General features: G+C 42.0%; 1 protein-coding gene across 1 annotated transcript in view; it reads left to right on the top strand.

Moving 5' to 3' along the window:
- The window catches only part of LOC139407321 (synaptosomal-associated protein 25-A-like), a 39,177-nt gene extending 26,789 nt beyond the window's left edge, over positions 1-12,388 (top strand). The window contains exons 6-8 of the mRNA XM_071151007.1: positions 8,375-8,494; positions 9,515-9,659; positions 10,848-12,388. Coding sequence (XP_071007108.1) covers positions 8,375-8,494; positions 9,515-9,659; positions 10,848-10,916 — 334 coding nt within the window. The 3' untranslated portion in view covers positions 10,917-12,388. The remainder of the gene's footprint in view (positions 1-8,374; positions 8,495-9,514; positions 9,660-10,847) is intronic.
- Positions 12,389-20,374: the final 7,986 nt, after the last annotated feature.

Genomic DNA, 20,374 nt, shown 5'->3' on the forward strand with positions numbered 1-20,374 from the left:
GGTCCAGTTATACTGTAAGTTTATGGAGGTTATACAGTATGTGTTACCCAAACAGATTCACTCCCATCAGGGACTCGGGAGTTTATCACCCAAAACATATTTTTAGCTGATAAAAGGAGAAATAAAGAAAGATATAGCGAGAAAGTTACACATGGCACATGGAAAGGATGTGATAACCGAACTGTAGCCTATACAACACAAATTGTATAACATCATTGAGACGGGTGAATGTAGGAGGAGAGGAGGAGAGTTAACCAGGCAGTATGTCTGACTGTGTGTGTTTACCACAGTGGTCTGTCAGCGCTGTCAGAGAGCCAAGAGAACCGTCGCCCCAGTCCATTTCTATAAATACTAGCTCAGTGGGAGGGCTTATAATCAGCCATCTTTTCTATCCTCTGATAAAACATGTTACAGAAAGGAAATATCTACCGTCCCCACTCTGAAAGGTTACAGAAAGGAAATATCTACCGTCCCCACTCTGAAAGGTTACAGAAAGGAAATATCTACCGTCCCCACTCTGAAAGGTTACAGAAAGGAAATATCTACCGTCCCCACTCTGAAAGGTTATAGAAAGGAAATATCTACCGTCCCCACTCTGAAAGGTTATAGAAAGGAAATATCTACCGTCCCCACTCTCCAGGGTTATAGAGGGGAAATATCTACCGTCCCCACTCTGAAAGGTTACAGAAAGGAAATATCTACCATCCCCACTCTGAAAGGTTACAGAATGGAAATATCTACCTTCCCCACTCTCCAGGGTTATAGAGGGGAAATATCTACCGTCCCCACTCTGAAAGGTTACAGAAAGGAAATATCTACCATCCCCACTCTGAAAGCTTACAGAATGGAAATATCTACCATCCCCACTCTGAAAGGTTACAGAATGGAAATATCTACCGTCCCCACTCTGAAAGGTTATAGAAATGAAATATCTACCATCCCCACCCTCCAGGGTTATAGAAGGGAAATATCTACCGTCCCCACTCTCAAGGGTTATAGAAGGGAAATATCTACCGTCCCCACTCTCCAGGGTTATAGAAAGGAAATATCTACCATCCCCACCCTCCAGGGTTATAGAAAGGAAATATATACCGTCCCCACCCTCCAGGGTTATAGAAAGAAAATATCTACCGTCCCCACTCTGAAAGGTTACAGAAAGGAAATATCTACCGTCCCCACTCTGAAAGGTTATAGAAAGGAAATATCTACTGTCCCCACTCTGAAAGGTTACAGAAAGGAAATATCTACCGTCCCCACTCTCCAGGGTTATAGAGGGGAAATATCTACTGTCCCCACTCTGAAAGGTTATAGAAAGGAAATATCTACCGTCCCCACTCTGAAAGGTTATAGAAAGGAAATATATACCGTCCCCACTCTGAAAGGTTATAGAAAGGAAATATCTACCGTCCCCACTCTGAAAGGTTATAGAAAGGAAATATCTACCTTCCCCACTCTGAAAGGTTACAGAAAGGAAATATCTACCGTCCCCACTCTGAAAGGTTACAGAAAGGAAATATCTACTGTCCCCACTCTGAAAGCTTACAGAAAGGAAATATCTACTGTCCCCACTCTGAAAGGTTACAGAAAGGAAATATCTACCGTCCCCACTCTGAAAGGTTACAGAAAGGAAATATCTACCATCCCCACTCTGAAAGGTTACAGAAAGGAAATATCTACTGTCCCCACTCTGAAAGGTTACAGAAAGGAAATATCTACCGTCCCCACTCTGAAAGGTTACAGAAAGGAAATATCTACCGTCCCCACTCTGAAAGGTTACAGAAAGGAAATATCTACCGTCCCCACTCTGAAAGGTTATAGAAAGGAAATATCTACCGTCCCCACTCTGAAAGGTTATAGAAAGGAAATATCTACTGTCCCCACTCTGAAAGGTTACAGAAAGGAAATATCTACCGTCCCCACTCTGAAAGGTTATAGAAAGGAAATATCTACCGTCCCCACTCTGAAAGGTTATAGAAAGGAAATATCTACCGTCCCCACTCTGAAAGGTTACAGAAAGGAAATATCTACTGTCCCCACTCTGAAAGGTTACAGAAAGGAAATATCTACCGTCCCCACTCTGAAAGGTTATAGAAAGGAAATATCTACCGTCCCCAGTCTGAAAGGTTACAGAAAGGAAATATCTACCGTCCCCACTCTGAAAGGTTACAGAAAGGAAATATCTACCGTCCCCACTCTGAAAGGTTACAGAAAGGAAATATCTACTGTCCCCACTCTGAAAGGTTATAGAAAGGAAATATCTACCTTCCCCAACTCTCCAGGGTTATAGAAAGGAAATATCTACCGTCCCCACTCTGAAAGCTTACAGAAAGGAAATATCTACCGTCCCCACTCTCCAGGGTTACAGAAAGGAAATATCTATCGTCCCCACTCTCCAGGGTTATAGAAATGAAATATCTACTGTCCCCACTCTGAAAGGTTATAGAAATTAAATATCTACCTTCCCCACTCTCCAGGGTTATAGAAAAGAAATATCTACCGTCCCCACTCTGAAAGGTTACAGAAAGGAAATATCTACCGTCCCCACTCTGAATGTTACAGAAAGGAAATATCTACCGTCCCCACTCTGAAAGGTTACAGAAAGGAAATATCTACCGTCCCCACTCTGAAAGGTTACAGAAAGGAAATATCTATTGTCCCCACTCTGAAAGGTTACAGAAAGGAAATATCTACCGTCCCCACTCTGAAAGGTTACAGAAAGGAAATATCTACCGTCCCCACTCTGAAAGGTTACAGAAAGGAAATATCTACCGTCCCCACTCTGAAAGGTTATAGAAAGGAAATATCTACCGTCCCCACTCTCCAGGGTTACAGAGTGGAAATATCTACCGTCCCCATTCTCCAGGGTTATAGAAAGGAAATATCTACCCTCCCCACTCTGAAAGGTTATAGAAAGGAAATATCTACTGTCCCCACTCTGAAAGGTTATAGAAAGGAAATATCTACCTTCCCCAACTCTGAAAGGTTACAGAAAGGAAATATCTACCGTCCCCACCCTCCAGGGTTATAGGAATGAAATATCTACCTTCCCCACTCTGAAAGGTTACAGAAAGGAAATATCTACCGTCCCCACTCTCCAGGGTTACAGAGTGGAAATATCTACCGTCCCCACTCTGAAAGGTTACAGAAAGGAAATATCTACCGTCCCCACTCTCCAGGGTTATAGAAAGGAAATATCTACCGTCCCCACTCTGAAAGGTTATAGAAATGAAATATCTACCGTCCCCACTCTCCAGGGTTATAGAAAGGAAATATCTACCGTCCCCACTCTGAAAGGTTACAGAAAGGAAATATCTACCGTCACCACTCTGAAAGGTTACAGAATGGAAATATCTACCGTCCCCACTCTGAAAGGTTATAGAAATGAAATATCTACTGTCCCCACTCTCCAGGGTTACAGAAAGGAAATATCTACCATCCCCACTCTGAAAGGTTACAGAATGGAAATATCTACCATCCCCACTCTGAAAGGTTACAGAATGGAAATATCTACCGTCCCCACTCTGAAAGGTTATAGAAATGAAATATCTACCATCCCCACCCTCCAGGGTTATAGAAGGGAAATATCTACCGTCCCCACTCTCCAGGGTTATAGAAGGGAAATATCTACCGTCCCTACTCTCCAGGGTTATAGAAAGGAAATATCTACCATCCCCACCCTCCAGGGTTATAGAAAGGAAATATATACCGTCCCCACCCTCCAGGGTTATAGAAAGAAAATATCTACCGTCCCCACTCTGAAAGGTTACAGAAAGGAAATATCTACCGTCCCCACTCTGAAAGGTTATAGAAAGGAAATATCTACTGTCCCCACTCTGAAAGGTTACAGAAAGGAAATATCTACCGTCCCCACTCTCCAGGGTTATAGAGGGGAAATATCTACTGTCCCCACTCTGAAAGGTTATAGAAAGGAAATATCTACCGTCCCCACTCTGAAAGGTTATAGAAAGGAAATATATACCGTCCCCACTCTGAAAGGTTATAGAAAGGAAATATCTACCGTCCCCACTCTGAAAGGTTATAGAAAGGAAATATCTACCTTCCCCACTCTGAAAGGTTACAGAAAGGAAATATCTACCGTCCCCACCCTCCAGGCTTATAGAGGGGAAATATCTACCTTCCCCACTCTGAAAGGTTACAGAAAGGAAATATCTACCGTCCCCACTCTGAAAGGTTACAGAAAGGAAATATCTACCGTCCCCACTCTGAAAGGTTACAGAAAGGAAATATCTACTGTCCCCACTCTGAAAGCTTACAGAAAGGAAATATCTACCGTCCCCACTCTGAAAGGTTACAGAAAGGAAATATCTACCTTCCCCACTCTGAAAGGTTACAGAAAGGAAATATCTACCGTCCCCACTCTGAAAGGTTACAGAAAGGAAATATCTACCATCCCCACTCTGAAAGGTTACAGAAAGGAAATATCTACTGTCCCCACTCTGAAAGGTTACAGAAAGGAAATATCTACCGTCCCCACTCTGAAAGGTTACAGAAAGGAAATATCTACCGTCCCCACTCTGAAAGGTTACAGAAAGGAAATATCTACCGTCCCCACTCTGAAAGGTTACAGAAAGGAAATATCTACCGTCCCCACTTTGAAAGGTTATAGAAAGGAAATATCTACTGTCCCCACTCTGAAAGGTTACAGAAAGGAAATATCTACCGTCCCCACTCTGAAAGGTTATAGAAAGGAAATATCTACCGTCCCCACTCTGAAAGGTTATAGAAAGGAAATATCTACCGTCCCCACTCTGAAAGGTTATAGAAAGGAAATATCTACCGTCCCCACTCTGAAAGGTTACAGAAAGGAAATATCTACCGTCCCCACTCTGAAAGGTTATAGAAAGGAAATATCTACCGTCCCCACTCTGAAAGGTTATAGAAAGGAAATATCTACCGTCCCCACTCTGAAAGGTTACAGAAAGGAAATATCTACCGTCCCCACTCTGAAAGGTTACAGAAAGGAAATATCTACCGTCCCCACTCTGAAAGGTTACAGAAAGGAAATATCTACTGTCCCCACTCTGAAAGGTTATAGAAAGGAAATATCTACCTTCCCCAACTCTCCAGGGTTATAGAAAGGAAATAACTACCGTCCCCACTCTGAAAGCTTACAGAAAGGAAATATCTACCGTCCCCACTCTCCAGGGTTACAGAAAGGAAATATCTACCGTCCCCACTCTCCAGGGTTATAGAAATTAAATATCTACTGTCCCCACTCTGAAAGGTTATAGAAATTAAATATCTACCTTCCCCACTCTCCAGGGTTATAGAAAGGAAATATCTACCGTCCCCACTCTGAAAGGTTACAGAAAGGAAATATCTACCGTCCCCACTCTGAAAGGTTACAGAAAGGAAGTATCTACCGTCCCCACTCTGAAAGGTTACAGAAAGGAAATATCTACCGTCCCCACTCTGAAAGGTTACAGAAAGGAAATATCTATTGTCCCCACTCTGAAAGGTTACAGAAAGGAAATATCTACCGTCCCCACTCTGAAAGGTTACAGAAAGGAAATATCTACCGTCCCCACTCTGAAAGGTTACAGAAAGGAAATATCTACCGTCCCCACTCTGAAAGGTTATAGAAAGGAAATATCTACCGTCCCCACTCTCCAGGGTTACAGAGTGGAAATATCTACCGTCCCCATTGTCCAGGGTTATAGAAAGGAAATATCTACCGTCCCCACTCTGAAAGGTTATAGAAAGGAAATATCTACTGTCCCCACTCTGAAAGGTTATAGAAAGGAAATATCTACCTTCCCCAACTCTGAAAGGTTACAGAAAGGAAATATCTACCATCCCCACCCTCCAGGGTTATAGGAATGAAATATCTACCTTCCCCACTCTGAAAGGTTACAGAAAGGAAATATCTACCGTCCCCACTCTCCAGGGTTACAGAGTGGAAATATCTACCGTCCCCACTCTGAAAGGTTACAGAAAGGAAATATCTACCGTCCCCACTCTCCACGGTTATAGAAAGGAAATATCTACCGTCCCCACTCTGAAAGGTTATAGAAATGAAATATCTACCGTCCCCACTCTCCAGGGTTATAGAAAGGAAATATCTACCGTCCCCACTCTGAAAGGTTACAGAAAGGAAATATCTACCGTCACCACTCTGAAAGGTTATAGAAAGGAAATATCTACCGTCCCCACTCTCCAGGGTTATAGAAATTAAATATCTACTGTCCCCACTCTCCAGGGTTATAGAAAGGAAATATCTACCGTCCCCACTCTGAAAGGTTATAGAAATGAAATATCTACCATCCCCACTCTGAAAGGTTACAGAAAGGAAATATCTACCGTCCCCACTCTGAAAGGTTACAGAAAGGAAAATCTACCGTCCCCACTCTGAAAGGTTACAGAAAGGAAATATCTACCGTCCCCACTCTGAAAGGTTACAGAAAGGAAATATCTACTGTCCCCACTCTGAAAGGTTATAGAAAGGAAGTATCTACCGTCCCCACTCTGAAAGGTTATAGAAATGAAATATCTACCGTCCCCACTCTGAAAGGTTACAGAAAGGAAATATCTACCGTCCCCACTCTGAAAGGTTACAGAAAGGAAATATCTACCGTCCCCACTCTGAAAGGTTACAGAAAGGAAATATCTACCTTCCCCACTCTCCAGGGTTATAGAAAGGAAATATCTACCGTCCCCACTCTGAAAGGTTACAGAAAGGAAATATCTACCGTCCCCACCCTCCAGGGTTATAGAAAGGAAATATCTACCATCCCCACTCTCCAGGGTTATAGAAAGGAAATATCTACCTTCCCCATTCTGAAAGGTTACAGAAAGCATTAAATCAATTAAGCTATTTGGTTTCAGACTGAGGACAGACAGACATGGTTTTAGGGATAGAAATGAAAAGAAAAACACAGGTAAATATAAAAATGATAGCTCAGGGTTCTCTCATGCTCCATGTTGAATGTTATGAAGCAGAGAACATTTTAAATAATTGCCTACTAGATACAGTATATCATACATTTCACACAGACAGATATTTTGTGATGATTGTTACGATCTTAACAACTGCAGTGTACTAATAGACTCATTAAACGGAGCCTGAAGCAAAGACTCACCCAGGGCCTCCATAGCCACTTGTCATGGTTAGATCTCTGTCAGACAGAGTACATAGAGAATCTAGATACAGATATATAATTAGTCTTCAGTTCATCTTGTTTACCTCACAGTATTTGTTAGATCCACTGCTATATAACAATGAATAATAATGAATTTATATATTTATAAAGCACATTTCTCACACTCGAGGTGCTAAAAGGTATTGCATAAATAATATTTATTCCCTGAATCAAAATCAAAATCAAATCCAATTGTATTTGTCACATGCTCTGAATACAACAGGTGTAGTAGACCTTACAGTCAAATGCTACTTACAAGCCCTTAACCAAAAATGCACTTTTAATTAAGAAAAATATTTACTAAATAAAATGTAAAAAACATTTTTTTTAAAGAGTAACAATAAAATAACAATAATGAGTCTATATACAGGTGGCACTGGTACCGAGTCGCGAAACCGAAATCGAGGAAGCCTACGTTTTGTCAAAGATCTCATCTTCTGACTGAGACGGATAACTTTTACTGATCAACCTTACGTCTATGTGGTTTCCTTCATTACTAGATAGATTTACAACCTGAACAAGACACTTGATGTTGAAAAAGAAGCATACTCTACAGTGTTACATTCTGTTACGTTCCTCCAGTTTGTTTTCTTTTGCAGTTCTTCACACCTGTCCCCAACGATGTGGCGGTCCTGTTTCTCCGTGTTGTCTGTCTGCCAAAGCCTTGTGTCTCTGTTCTGTGTCACGTAGAATCACACTGAGGCTGTGTCTCAGATGGCACCCTATTCCCAGGGCTGGATGTGTGTAGGGAATAGGGTGCCATTTCAGATGCAACCTGGGATATACCATTGTGAGGGGGGCGGCTGGGGGGACATTTCAATATGAAGGAATGCTTTGGGGCGGGTGGGGGAGGGTGGCACAAAGTGAGTAATCCTAACTGTTGTTTACAAAATGCATGTAAATACTAATGTCACATCTTTCAGCTGGGAAAAGGCATGTGTCTCAGCATACTAAATATTTCTTAATATACAGTACAGTATGTTATATACCTAGGAGATATAACATCGCGTCACACTAATGATGATAAAATTAGAGAATGATGGAATGACCAAACCCATGCCTGCTCTCTCTGCTTTGCTTGGTTAGTCTCTAGTCTTTTTACCTGTTTCTCATATTTCTATGTGACGGATCGATGCATGATGCTACAGTTACACCTGATAGATGATACCTAGCAGTGGTTAAGCCTCACCCTCCTCTTCCTCGGTCCACCGCAGGATGAAGAGTGGAGGCAGCAAGGCTTGGGGGAACAACCAGGATGGAGTGGTGGCCAGCCAGCCTGCCCGCGTGGTGGACGAACGCGAACAGATGGCCATCAGTGGAGGATTCATCCGCAGGTGAGGGAGGGGTTGTGGTTGTGGGGTGGTGGGGGGGTGATGTGGAGGAACCGGTGGGTTGTTGATGTAGGGACCAGTGATATCCTGTTATTTATAATTGTGGGAGCTGTAGGGACCAGGGATATCCTGTTATTTATAATTGTGGGAGCTGTAGAGACCAGTGATATCCTGTTATGTATAATTGTGGGAGCTGTAGGGACCAGTGATATCCTGTTATATAGAGTTGTGGGAGCTGTAGGGACCAGTGATATCCTGTTATATAGAGTTGTGGGAGCTGTAGGGACCAGGGATATCCTGTTATATAGAGTTGTGGGAGCTGTAGGGACCAGGGATATCCTGATATATAGAGTTGGGGAGCTGTAGGGACCAGTGATATCCTGTTATATAGAGTTGGGGAGCTGTAGGGACCTGGGATATCCTGTTATATAGAGTTGGGGAGCTGTAGGGACCAGGGATATCCTGTTATATAGAGTTGTGGGAGCTGTAGGGACCAGGGATATCCTGTTATATAGAGTTGGGGAGCTGTAGGGACCAGGGATATCCTGTTATATAGAGTTGGGGAGCTGTAGGGAAAGGGCAGTGTGATGGGAGAAAGAATGTCTACAGGTATGGCGATAGGGAGAGGGGGGGTAAACAGATAGAGGTGGAGGTCCTGAACGATTTCCATATGAAGCTTTAAAGGTGTGTGTAAGGACGATAGGGGTTGTGAGCAGTAGTTACCATCTGCTGGTATGATGGGGGTAGTGTAGAACATTTTGTTGAGGGTAAACAGGGTGTTGTTTAGCCAGCTGTTTGGGCAGGAGGCTGGGGTTCTCAGGTTCTCAGGAGCAGGAGAAATCAAAGGTGAATTATGTACAGGACAGGATGGGACACTACCTTTATAAACTCTATTGTTAAACCAATATGTGTGTGTGCGTGTGCGTCTGCGTGTACGTGTGTGTGTGTGTGTGCATGTGCATGTGTGTGTGTGTGTATGAGCTTCAATTCAGTTCCTTGACCAGGTGTGTGTTTCTTCCACAGGGTAACGGATGATGCCAGGGAAAATGAGATGGATGAGAACCTGGAGCAGGTGGGAGGCATCATCGGTAACCTGCGCCACATGGCCCTGGATATGGGCAACGAGATCGACACCCAGAATCGCCAGATCGACAGGATCATGGAGAAGGTACTGCTGGTGGTCCTCTGCTGGTCCTCTATTGGTCCTCTTTTGATCCTCTATTGGTCCTCTATTGGTCCTCTATTGATCCTCTATTGGTCCTCTATTGGTCCTCTATTGATCTTCTATTGATCCTCTATTGGTCCTCTATTGATCCTCTATTGGTCCTCTATTGGTCCTCTTTTGACCCTCTATTGGTCCTCTATTGATCCTCTATTGGTCCTCTATTGATCCTCTATTGGTCCTCTATTGATCCTCTATTGATCCTCTATTGATCCTCTATTGGTCCTCTATTGGTCCTCTATTGATCTTCTATTGGTCCTCTATTGATCCTCTATTGGTCCTCTATTGGTCCTCTGCTGGTCCTCTATTGGTCCTCTATTGATCCTCTATTGGTCCTCTGCTGGTCCTCTATTGGTCCTCTTTTGATCCTCTATTGGTCCTCTATTGGTCCTCTATTGATCCTCTATTGGTCCTCTATTGGTCCTCTATTGATCTTCTATTGATCCTCTATTGGTCCTCTATTGATCCTCTATTGGTCCTCTATTGGTCCTCTTTTGACCCTCTATTGGTCCTCTATTGATCCTCTATTGGTCCTCTATTGATCCTCTATTGGTCCTCTATTGATCCTCTATTGATCCTCTATTGATCCTCTATTGGTCCTCTATTGGTCCTCTATTGATCTTCTATTGGTCCTCTATTGATCCTCTATTGGTCCTCTATTGGTCCTCTGCTGGTCCTCTATTGGTCCTCTATTGATCCTCTATTGGTCCTCTATTGGTCCTCTATTGGTCCTCTATTGATCCTTTATTGGTCCTCTATTGGTCCTCTATTGGTCCTCTATTGATCCTCTATTGATCCTCTATTGATTCTCCATTGATCCTTTATTGTCCTCTATTGATCCTCTATTGATCCTCCATTGTTCCTCTATTGATCCTCTATTGATCCTCTATTGATCCTCCATTGATCCTCTATTGATCCTCTATTGATCCTCTATTGATCCTTTATTGGTCCTCTATTGGTCCTCTATTGTCTATCTGCTATTATTTAGAGTTGTTGTCCGAATATCTTTACTTCACATGACAAACAAGAGTCATTAGCCTCACATGTCAAAATGTTATTATCTGCAAAACAGAACCACAAATAACTAATGTTCCTCTCTCTCTCGCTCTCTCTTTCTCCCCTTTCTTTGTACAGGCTGATTCCAACAAGACCAGGATTGATGAAGCCAACCAGCGGGCCACAAAGATGCTGGGCAGTGGCTAAGCTCCCGGAGCACGTTGCTTCTCCCGCAAGCGCAGTTTGTCACAAGGCGCAAACATGCTTTTATCATGGTATTTACCTTCTAGGTTTGCACACATGCACATATCACCTCCCCCCATTGTAAATGTTGTTATGTGTATTGTCTGTCTCGCTTTTTCAATGATTGTCCTCGTAAACAAAAGTATTTCTTATACTCCGTATCATTCTTTCCAAAGGTTGTATATAGTGCTGACTCGATGGCTCTAGCTCACTTGTGAAGTTTTTATTCTCTTTATCAAATATGTATATATATATATATGATGTATATATTATATATATATCATATATATGTATAAAGGTACACTGCTGGATAACAAGTATAATAGGAATGCTATACAAGCTGTTTTTCCTTTTCAGTATATCAGTATTGTCTTAGTAAAACTGTGTCATTCCATCAGCTGCTGTCATGCTCCTTATTTTGATGTTGTCATGACGAATGAAGAAGAGGAAACAAATAAGATGATAACAAACGATAGTAAATTCAAAAAGCACTTACGTACAATCACTGTCTTTGGTTCCTTTCCCTCACCGCAATTATCATGAGTTACTGTTTAGACAATGTGCAACTAGATTTGCTGTAATAGACATTGCATTCCAAGTGATGTGAATTGTGCGTTCTGCATGACAAATGGTAGATTTTAGAGTCATATACATAAAACCTGTCTTAAAAATATATAAAAACAATAACATGGCAGTAGCAAAGTTGACAAAAGCATGCTCAGTATTAGGACACAGTTGAACGTTCCATACTCTCCTGCAAGTTTGCAATAGTGCCACTATTCCTGTCAAAATATATTTACAGACTGTGACCATCGTTGTAAAATAATGCAAAATGATCTTAACGTGAAGACATGATGATGGAAGAATGAGGATGTGGCTGTAACCGCAAAAAATGATGTGTTTTTTAAATGAATATGCAGTTCAGTGAAGATATGGAATACGTGCTGAAGGGTGAGCTACTGGTTGTGTGTTGTATCATAGATTTTGGATGCTCTGAAAAAATGAACAAATTACACATTGTTTGCAATGTAAAGCAAAGACACGTATTTCTGAGAGACCTTACTTTTATAAGAAGACTGTATCCTGTTAGTTTAATCTCCCCGTGTGGTTTGTTATTGGTCAAATAATAATGATAACTTAATAAAATGAATATCATAATAATAATATTGTTTTGAAACAAAAAATGACATACAAAAGTTTTGTTTGCTTCTGTACTTTTAGAGCTATGCACACCAAATCACCAAGATGTTGAGTAGTTAGAATAATATGATGAAGAAATACCTTCTCTGAATGACACAATAGATTCAACTGTGAGATTGATGTCCTCAAAACGCATGTGATATTCAAACTCCCTCTGTATCCTGTCAGTTTGTGAAGTCGTGGAACATTTTGTAGCTAGCTGAATTGATTAAAAGTAATAAACCCTATTCTCTGTGCTCTGTGTTAATTGGTCTTTATTTCTCTTGTCAATCAATGGTTCGTCTCTGTAGAAAAACAGTTGCTAATACAGTTGAAGTCGGAAGTTAACATACATGCCAAATACATTTAAACTCTGTTTTTCACAATTCCTGACATTCAACCATAGTAAAAATTCCCTGTCTTAGGTTAGTTAGGATCACCACTTTATTTTAAGAATGTGAAATGACAGAATAATAGTAGAGAGAAGGATTTTTTTCAGCTTTAATTTCTTTCATCACATTCCCAGTGGGTCAGAAGTTTACATACACTCAATAAGTATTTGGTAGAATTGCCTTTAAATTGTTTAACTTGGGTCAAATGTTTCGGATAGCCTTCCACAAGCCTCCCACAATAAGTTTGGTGAATTTTGGCCCATTCCTCCTGACAGAGCTGGTGTAACTGAGTCAGGTTTGTAGGCCTTCTTGCTCGCACATGCATTTTCAGTTCTGCCCAGACATTTTCTATAGGATTGAGGTCAGGTCTTTGTGATGGCCACTCAATACCTTGACTTTGTTGTCCTTATGCCATTTTGTCACAACTTTGTAAGTATGCTTGGGGTCATTGTCCATTTGGAAGACCCATTTGCGACCAAGCTTTAACTTCCTGACTGATGTCTTGAGATGTTGCTTCAATATATCCACATCATTTTCCTGCCTCATGATGCCATCTATTTTGTGAAGTGCACCAGTCCCTCCTGCAGCAAAGCACCCCCACAACATGATGCTGCCACCCCCGTGCATCAAGGTTGGGATGTTGTTCTTCGGCTTGCAAGCCTCCCCCTTTTTCCTCCAAACATAACAATGGTCAAACAGTTCTATTTTTATTTCATCAGACCAGAGGACATTTCTCCTAAAAGTATGATCTTTGTCCCCACGTGCAGTTGCAAACCGCAGTCTGGCTTTTATATGACGGTTTTGGAGCAGTGGTTTCTTCCTTGCTGAGCGGCCTTTCAGGTTATGTTGATATAGGACTCGTTTTACTGTGGATATAGATACTTTTGTACCTGTTTCCTCCAACATCTTCACAGGGTCCTTTGCTGGATTGATTTGCACTTTTCGCACCAAAGTACGTTCATCTCTAGGAAACAGAACGTGTCTCCTTCCTGAGCGGTATGACAGCTGCGTGGTTCCATGGTGTTTATACTTGGGTACTATTGTTTGTACAGATGAACGTGATACCTTCAGGCGTTTGGAAATTGCTCCCAAGGATGAACCAGATTTGTGGAGGTCTACAATTGTTTTTCTGAGGTCTTGGCTGATTTCTTTTAATTTTCCCATGATGTCAAGCAAAGAGGCACTGTGTTTGAAGGTAGGCCTTGAAATGCATCCACAGATACACCTCCAATTGACTCAAATGATGTCAATTAGCCTTTCAGAAGCTTCTACAACCATGACATCCTTTTCTGGAATTTTCCAAGCTGTTTAAAGGCACAGTCAACTTAGTGTATGTGAACTTCTGACCCACTGGAATTGTGGTACAGTGAGACAGTAAACAATTGTTGGAAAAATGACTTGTGTCGTGCACAGAGTAGATGTCCTAACCGACTTGCCAAAACTATAGTTTTGTTAACAAGAAATTTGTGGAGTGGTTGAAAAACGAGTTTTAATGACTCCAATCTAAGTGTATGTAAACTTCTGACTGCAACTGTATATGTCTGTCTTTATCTGTTAGTCAGACTCACCAGGACAAGGACATCAATATCGTTTCACCCACACTGACATACAGTATAACAGCAACATAATATACATCTAAATGTGTATGAACATTTAAGGTATATTGAACGGTATGTGTAATCTGAACATTACCCCCAGTATAGAGTAACAGTGCCTTCAGACAGTACTCTATCCAGACCCCTTGACATTTTGTTGTTACAGCTTGAATATTTTTCGCACCCATCTACACACAATACCCCATAATGGCAAAGTGAAAACATGTTTTTTGACATTTTAGCAAATGTATTGAAAATTAAATACAGAAATACCTCATTTACCAGTCAAAAGTATGGACACAGCTACTCATTCCCGGGTTTTACTTTATTTTTATGTAGAATAAGAGTGAAGACATCAAAACTATGAAATACATGGAATCATGTAGTAACCAAAAAAAGTGCTAAACAAATCTAAATATATTTTAGATTTGAGATTAACCACCCTTTGCCTTCATGATAGCTTTGTACACTCTTGGCATTATCTCAACCAGCTTCATGAGGTAGTCACCTGGAATGCATTTCTTCCTTTCCTGTGGTGGTCCTCATGAGAGCCAGTTTCATCATATTGCTTGATGGTTTTTGCGACTGCACTTGAAGAAACTTTAAAAGTTCTGATCGTCTTTAAATCTAGCTGGGTAGATAGCCAATGAGCTGAGCTAAACGGCAATACGCCATGTTTATATGTTGCAAGACCAACCCATGTAGTAAGCTTCAGCGTAAAGTGAGTAATTCGCTATTGAAGTTTCATACCGGAAGAAGCTACGCATATTACGCACTGCAGTGTTTGGTGAATACGCAGATTCAGCTGTTTATATATCAATCATTATGACGAGTAAGTCAGGGAAAGCTCAATCTAAGTCTAGATATACAGATGAACACACAATTTTAGAATAAATTGATTGGGATTGGTGAGACAGAGATTGTTGTAGGACGCTTCATTTAGCGATTGTGGAGGAATATTTTTTGAACGGGAGAGGACATCGTTTTGGACTGGTAAGTTCTTATCATGCTAATGCCCTTGTTTGAAATTAATAATATAAAATATTATTTGTGATTTTTTTTTTAAATTTAGAAGCAATATATAAACATGTAATGTCATGAAATGTGAGATGCGTGTGTCTGCCGCCCCACCCCACCCCCACATGAAATAGCCTATTTGATGCTGTTGAGGGGAGGGCAGGACCACATCAATTGCTAAAGTGAAATGGAGAAAGTAAATACAGCTGGTCTGTTGTAATATAATAGAGACAGTAGATCTAGCTGAAATGTTATAATATAAAATAGACAGTAGATCTAGCTGGTCTGTCATAATATAAATGAGACAGTAGATCTAGCAGGTCTGTATATTCAACCTTATGTTCCCTGTACTCTCTATATATCTGTTTATTATACCTGTTGATACAGGGCTCATATCTGAAACTACTCTAACTGAACATTTTCTTTCACAGTGACACTGACTCCGAATAGGAGTCTTATCCGGTGTCCTGTGTGAATTTAAGTATGCTCTCTCTAATTCTCTCTTTCTCTCTCTCGGAGGACCTGAGCCCTAGGACCATGCGTCAGGACTACCTGGCATGATGACTACTTGCTGTCCCCAGTCCACCTGGCCTTGCCGCTGTTCCAGTTTCAACTGTTCTGCCTTCGGCTATGGAAACCTAAATGGTTCATTTTTACTCTTGAGGTGCTGTCCTGTTGCACCCTCTACAACCACTGATCTCCACCCGGCACAGCCAGAAGAGGACTGGCCACCCCTCATAGCCTGGTTCCTCTCTAGGTTTCTTCCTAGGTTTTTGCCTTTCTAGGGAGTTTTTCCTAGCCACCGTGCTTCTACACCTGCATTGCTTGCTGTTTGGGGTTTTAGGCTGGGTTTCTTTACAGCACTTTGAGATATCAGCTGATGTACGAAGGGCTATATAAATAAATTTGATTTGATTTGGTAAATGCCAGAGGGAACAATGAATGTAGACAAATACAGGCAAATCCTTGATGAGAACCTGCTTCAGAGTGAAAACGACCTTAGACTGGGGGCGAAGATTTACGTTCCAACAGGACAATGACCCCAAGCATACAGCCAAAACAATGTTGGAATGGCTTAGGAACAAGAATGTGAACGTCGTTGAGTAGTCCAGCCAAAGCTCAGACTTGAATCCCATCGAAGCTCACAATCTAACTTTTCCTGCAGTGGGCTAAATCAGGGTCACAGTGTGTTTCTTGGTAGTTGTAACGCTCAATGAGTGAATAGGTGTGGAGTCAGGCGCAGAGAGCAAAGGATGCGGGAAAAACACGCTTTAATGTCCAAAAATAATCACAGGAACAAAATAGTATACCAAACCAGGTATAACTACAGAACAAAAGTACCCTATCGTGTAAATACAAGGACAGCGAGAAACCCAAATGAAAACACTAACCACTCTAACACATACAGGAGAACAAGCCCGCACAAACAGAAGCGGGCTGAACGAACCTAAATAACTCCAACCTAACAACCAAACAAGGAACAGGTGAAACCAATTAGACAAAACCAAGCGAACACAGAACAAAGGATCGGTGGCAGCTAGTAGACCGGCGACGACGACCGCCGAGCGCCACCCGAACAAGAAGGGGAGTCACCTTCGGTAATATTCGTGACAGTAGTCTTAAATAAATCTTTGAAATAAAAGTATACACCTCACACACATGGTTATGGGCATACAAAAAGAAGACACCTGTACCACCTGAAATGTATACAATGTTGAGCTTGCGTCTCAGTATTACACTTTCTATACATCACAGGAGACTGAAATATAACACAACTGTAATTGCCGCCAAAGGTGCTTCTTCAAAAGGGGTGTGAATACTTGTGTAAATTAGATATTTCTGCATTTCCTTTTCAATACATTTGCTAAAATTTCTACAAATATCTTTTCACTTTGTCATTATGGGGTATTGTGTGTGGAGGTGTGAGAAAATAAATATATTTAATCCATTTTGAATTCCGACTGTAACACAGCAAAATGTGTATTAAGTCAATGGTATGAAAGCACTGTATAACTTGACTGATATTATTAATGGAAATATACATATATTGCACTATACCATCCAGCTTTATGGAGTTATGCATGTACTTTAATCATTTTTAATATGAGCCAATTGTTACCTCCATTAAAGGTAACAATTGGGTTGTGTTCCAAACGGAACCCTATTACCTATGTAGTGCACCACGTTGTACCAGGGCCTATATAGGGTATAGGGTGTGATTTGGGACACAGCCCCAGGAGTCAGCATCCGGTGGACTTTTGGAAGGTCTCATTAGTTAGATGAATGTGATGGTGGTGTTTCAAAATTATAATCAATCATCCTTCCACACTTCATATTAGATTCTAATGGCTAGACAACACAGCACAACATCCCCCAGGCAAACACACACACACACACACACACACACACACACACACACACACACACACACACACACACACACACACACACACACACACACACACACACACACACACACACACATGCACAGACACACTCCTGCACACAGACACACACACACACACAGACAGACACACACACACACACACACACACACACACACACACACACACATGCACAGACACACTCCTGCACACAGACACACACCTGCACACAGACACACACACACAGACACACACACACACACACACACACAGACAGACACACACACACTTGCAACCAATCGATCACTCTTATCATCTCTGATACAGACCTTTTACTTTGTGTATCACTGTTTATAGAGTTTTGTGGATTATTTTTTATCCCAAGGAAGAAAACATTATATTTACAACATGTATGATATCCCAAGAAAGAAAAACAACATTATTACCGTGACTGTCTAAATAAATGTATTCCAAAATATAAATGTGCCTTATACTGTATTACACAATTATATTCCTGTCTTCTTCACAAGAACAACCTTGTAGATCATTTTGAGTTGTCTTATGCCAAACAAAACTGCAATATCTCTTATGAGAGAACGTCAGTTCTTAGAGGGCAGTCTGCATATTTCTGCCAAACCGTTGAATCAGACCAAGCTGCTACAGAGACAGAGCGCATGATGCTGCATCTATTCTGTAGCTTCCAGTGAGATAAATCAGGATAAAGGAAACATTGGGGAAAACAAGTGCTGCTGCAATACGACGCAATCACTATACACTGTACTGTAGCTTCTCCATTATTCATAACAGAAGTACATCTAGTGAGAAGAAGAGAGGAGGAGAAGAGAGGAAGAGAGGGGGAGAGGGGATGGGGAAGAATGGAGAGGAGGGGAGAGGAGAGGGGAGGAGGGGAAAGGAGGAGAGGGGAGGGGAAGAAGGGAGAGGAGGGGAGAGGAGAGGGGAGGAGGGGAAAGGAGGAGAGGGGAGGGGAAGAGGGGGGGAGAAGGGGAGGAGGGGGGAGGAGAGGGGAGGGGAGGAAGAGAGTGGAGGAGGAGATTGAAGGAGGAGAGGAGCAGGGGGAGGAGAGAAGGAGACAAGGAGAGGGGAGAGGAGGGGAAGAGGAGGAGAGAGGAGGAGGGGAGAGGAGCAGGGGAGGAGGAGGAGAGAGGAGGAGTGGAGAGGAGGAGGGGAGAGGAGCAGGGGAGGAGAGAAGGAGAGGAGGAGAGGGGAGAGGAGGAGAAGAGGAGGAGAGAGGAGGAGGGGAGAGGAGCAGGGGAGGAGGAGGAGAGAGGAGGAGGGGAGAGGAGGAGTGGAGAGGAGGGGAGGAGGAGGAGAGAGGAGGAGTGGAGAGGAGGAGGGGAAGAGGAGGAGAGAGGAGGAGGGGAGAGCAGCAGCGGAGGAGGAGGAGAGAGGAGGAGGGGAGAGGAGCAGGGGAAGAGGAGGAGAGAGGAGGAGGGGAGAGGAGCAGGGGAGGAGGAGGAGAGAGGAGGAGGGGAGAGGAGGAGGGGAGAGGAGCAGGGGAGGAGAGAAGGAGAGGAGGAGAGGGAAGAGGAGGGGAAAAGGAGGAGAGAGGAGGAGGGGAGAGGAGCAGGGGAGGAGAGGTACAGCGATACTGATCAATAACTTAAATTTTCTATTCATTTATATTTGTGATACTTTTTAGTAACATAAACATATTACATTCTATCAGTGGAGGCTCCTCAGAGGAGGAAGGGGAAGACCATCTCCTCAGTGAATAAAAAATAAAAAATTGTGAGACATTTAAAACATCATTTTTAGAGAAAACTATAAATATATTCAGGTCAACAAATAATTGATTAAAAGACACTGTTTTGCAATGAAGGCCTACAATAACCTGAACAGCACTCTGTAGGGTAGCACCATGGTGTAGCCGGAGGACAGCTAGCTTCTGTCCTCCTCTGGGTACACTTGACTTCAATACAAAACCTAGGAGGCACATGGTTCTCACCCCCTTTCATAGACTTACACGGTAATTATGACAACTTCTTGAGGACGTCCTCAACCTATCAGAGCTATTGCAGCATGAGCTGACATGTTGTCTACCCAATCAAAAGATCAAATAATGAATCTAGTACTGAAGGCATAAGCTACAGCTAGCTAGCACTGCAATGCATAACATGTAGTGAGTAGTTGACTCAAAGAGAGAGAAAGACAATAGTTAAACAGTTTTCAACAAATATATTTCCTCAAAAATGAAGGAGAAGCAAGAGAGAGAGAGAGAGAGAGCTATATTTAGTCATTTCTTTTCACTTTCACTTGCTTAGCTAGCAAATGTAGCTAGCTAGTTTAGCCTACTCAAACACCCGGCTCAAACAGAGGAATGCTATGTTAGCTAGCTGGCTATGACTAGGTAAGCCTTTGAGTTTACTAATTTATTGCCACTGGGGCCCGTCGGTGGGTAACTGCTGAACTGTTTAATGACTGTACGCTGTTTGTTTATGGCTATTATGACAGTCAACTGTGTTTCTGTGTGATCAGGAGTGTATTCATTCTGCCGATTCTGTTGAAAAACGTTTCAAATGGAACAAATCGGAGACAAACATACCTGAATTTATCCAATAGAAACTCTTGTTTGCAACTGCTAATTATTACACCCTAAACCAGCTAGATGCAGGCAAGAGTCTGGAAGGCGGTATTGAACGTGTCACTGTCTCTCACCTAAAAAACTTATCTCGGCCTGTGTGCACCTACGTTGTAAACTTTAGTTCATAGGCTAGGTTGCAGCAACCTCATGATTGATATAGGGAAAAATCATGTAGTAGCCTAAACCTATCAATGTTACATTGAACTGGGTGAATAAAATATGAAAGACAGTCATCCAAGACAGTGGCGATTTT

This window comes from Oncorhynchus clarkii, chromosome 4 (genome assembly GCF_045791955.1).
Source record: "Oncorhynchus clarkii lewisi isolate Uvic-CL-2024 chromosome 4, UVic_Ocla_1.0, whole genome shotgun sequence".
Taxonomy (NCBI): domain Eukaryota; kingdom Metazoa; phylum Chordata; class Actinopteri; order Salmoniformes; family Salmonidae; genus Oncorhynchus; species Oncorhynchus clarkii.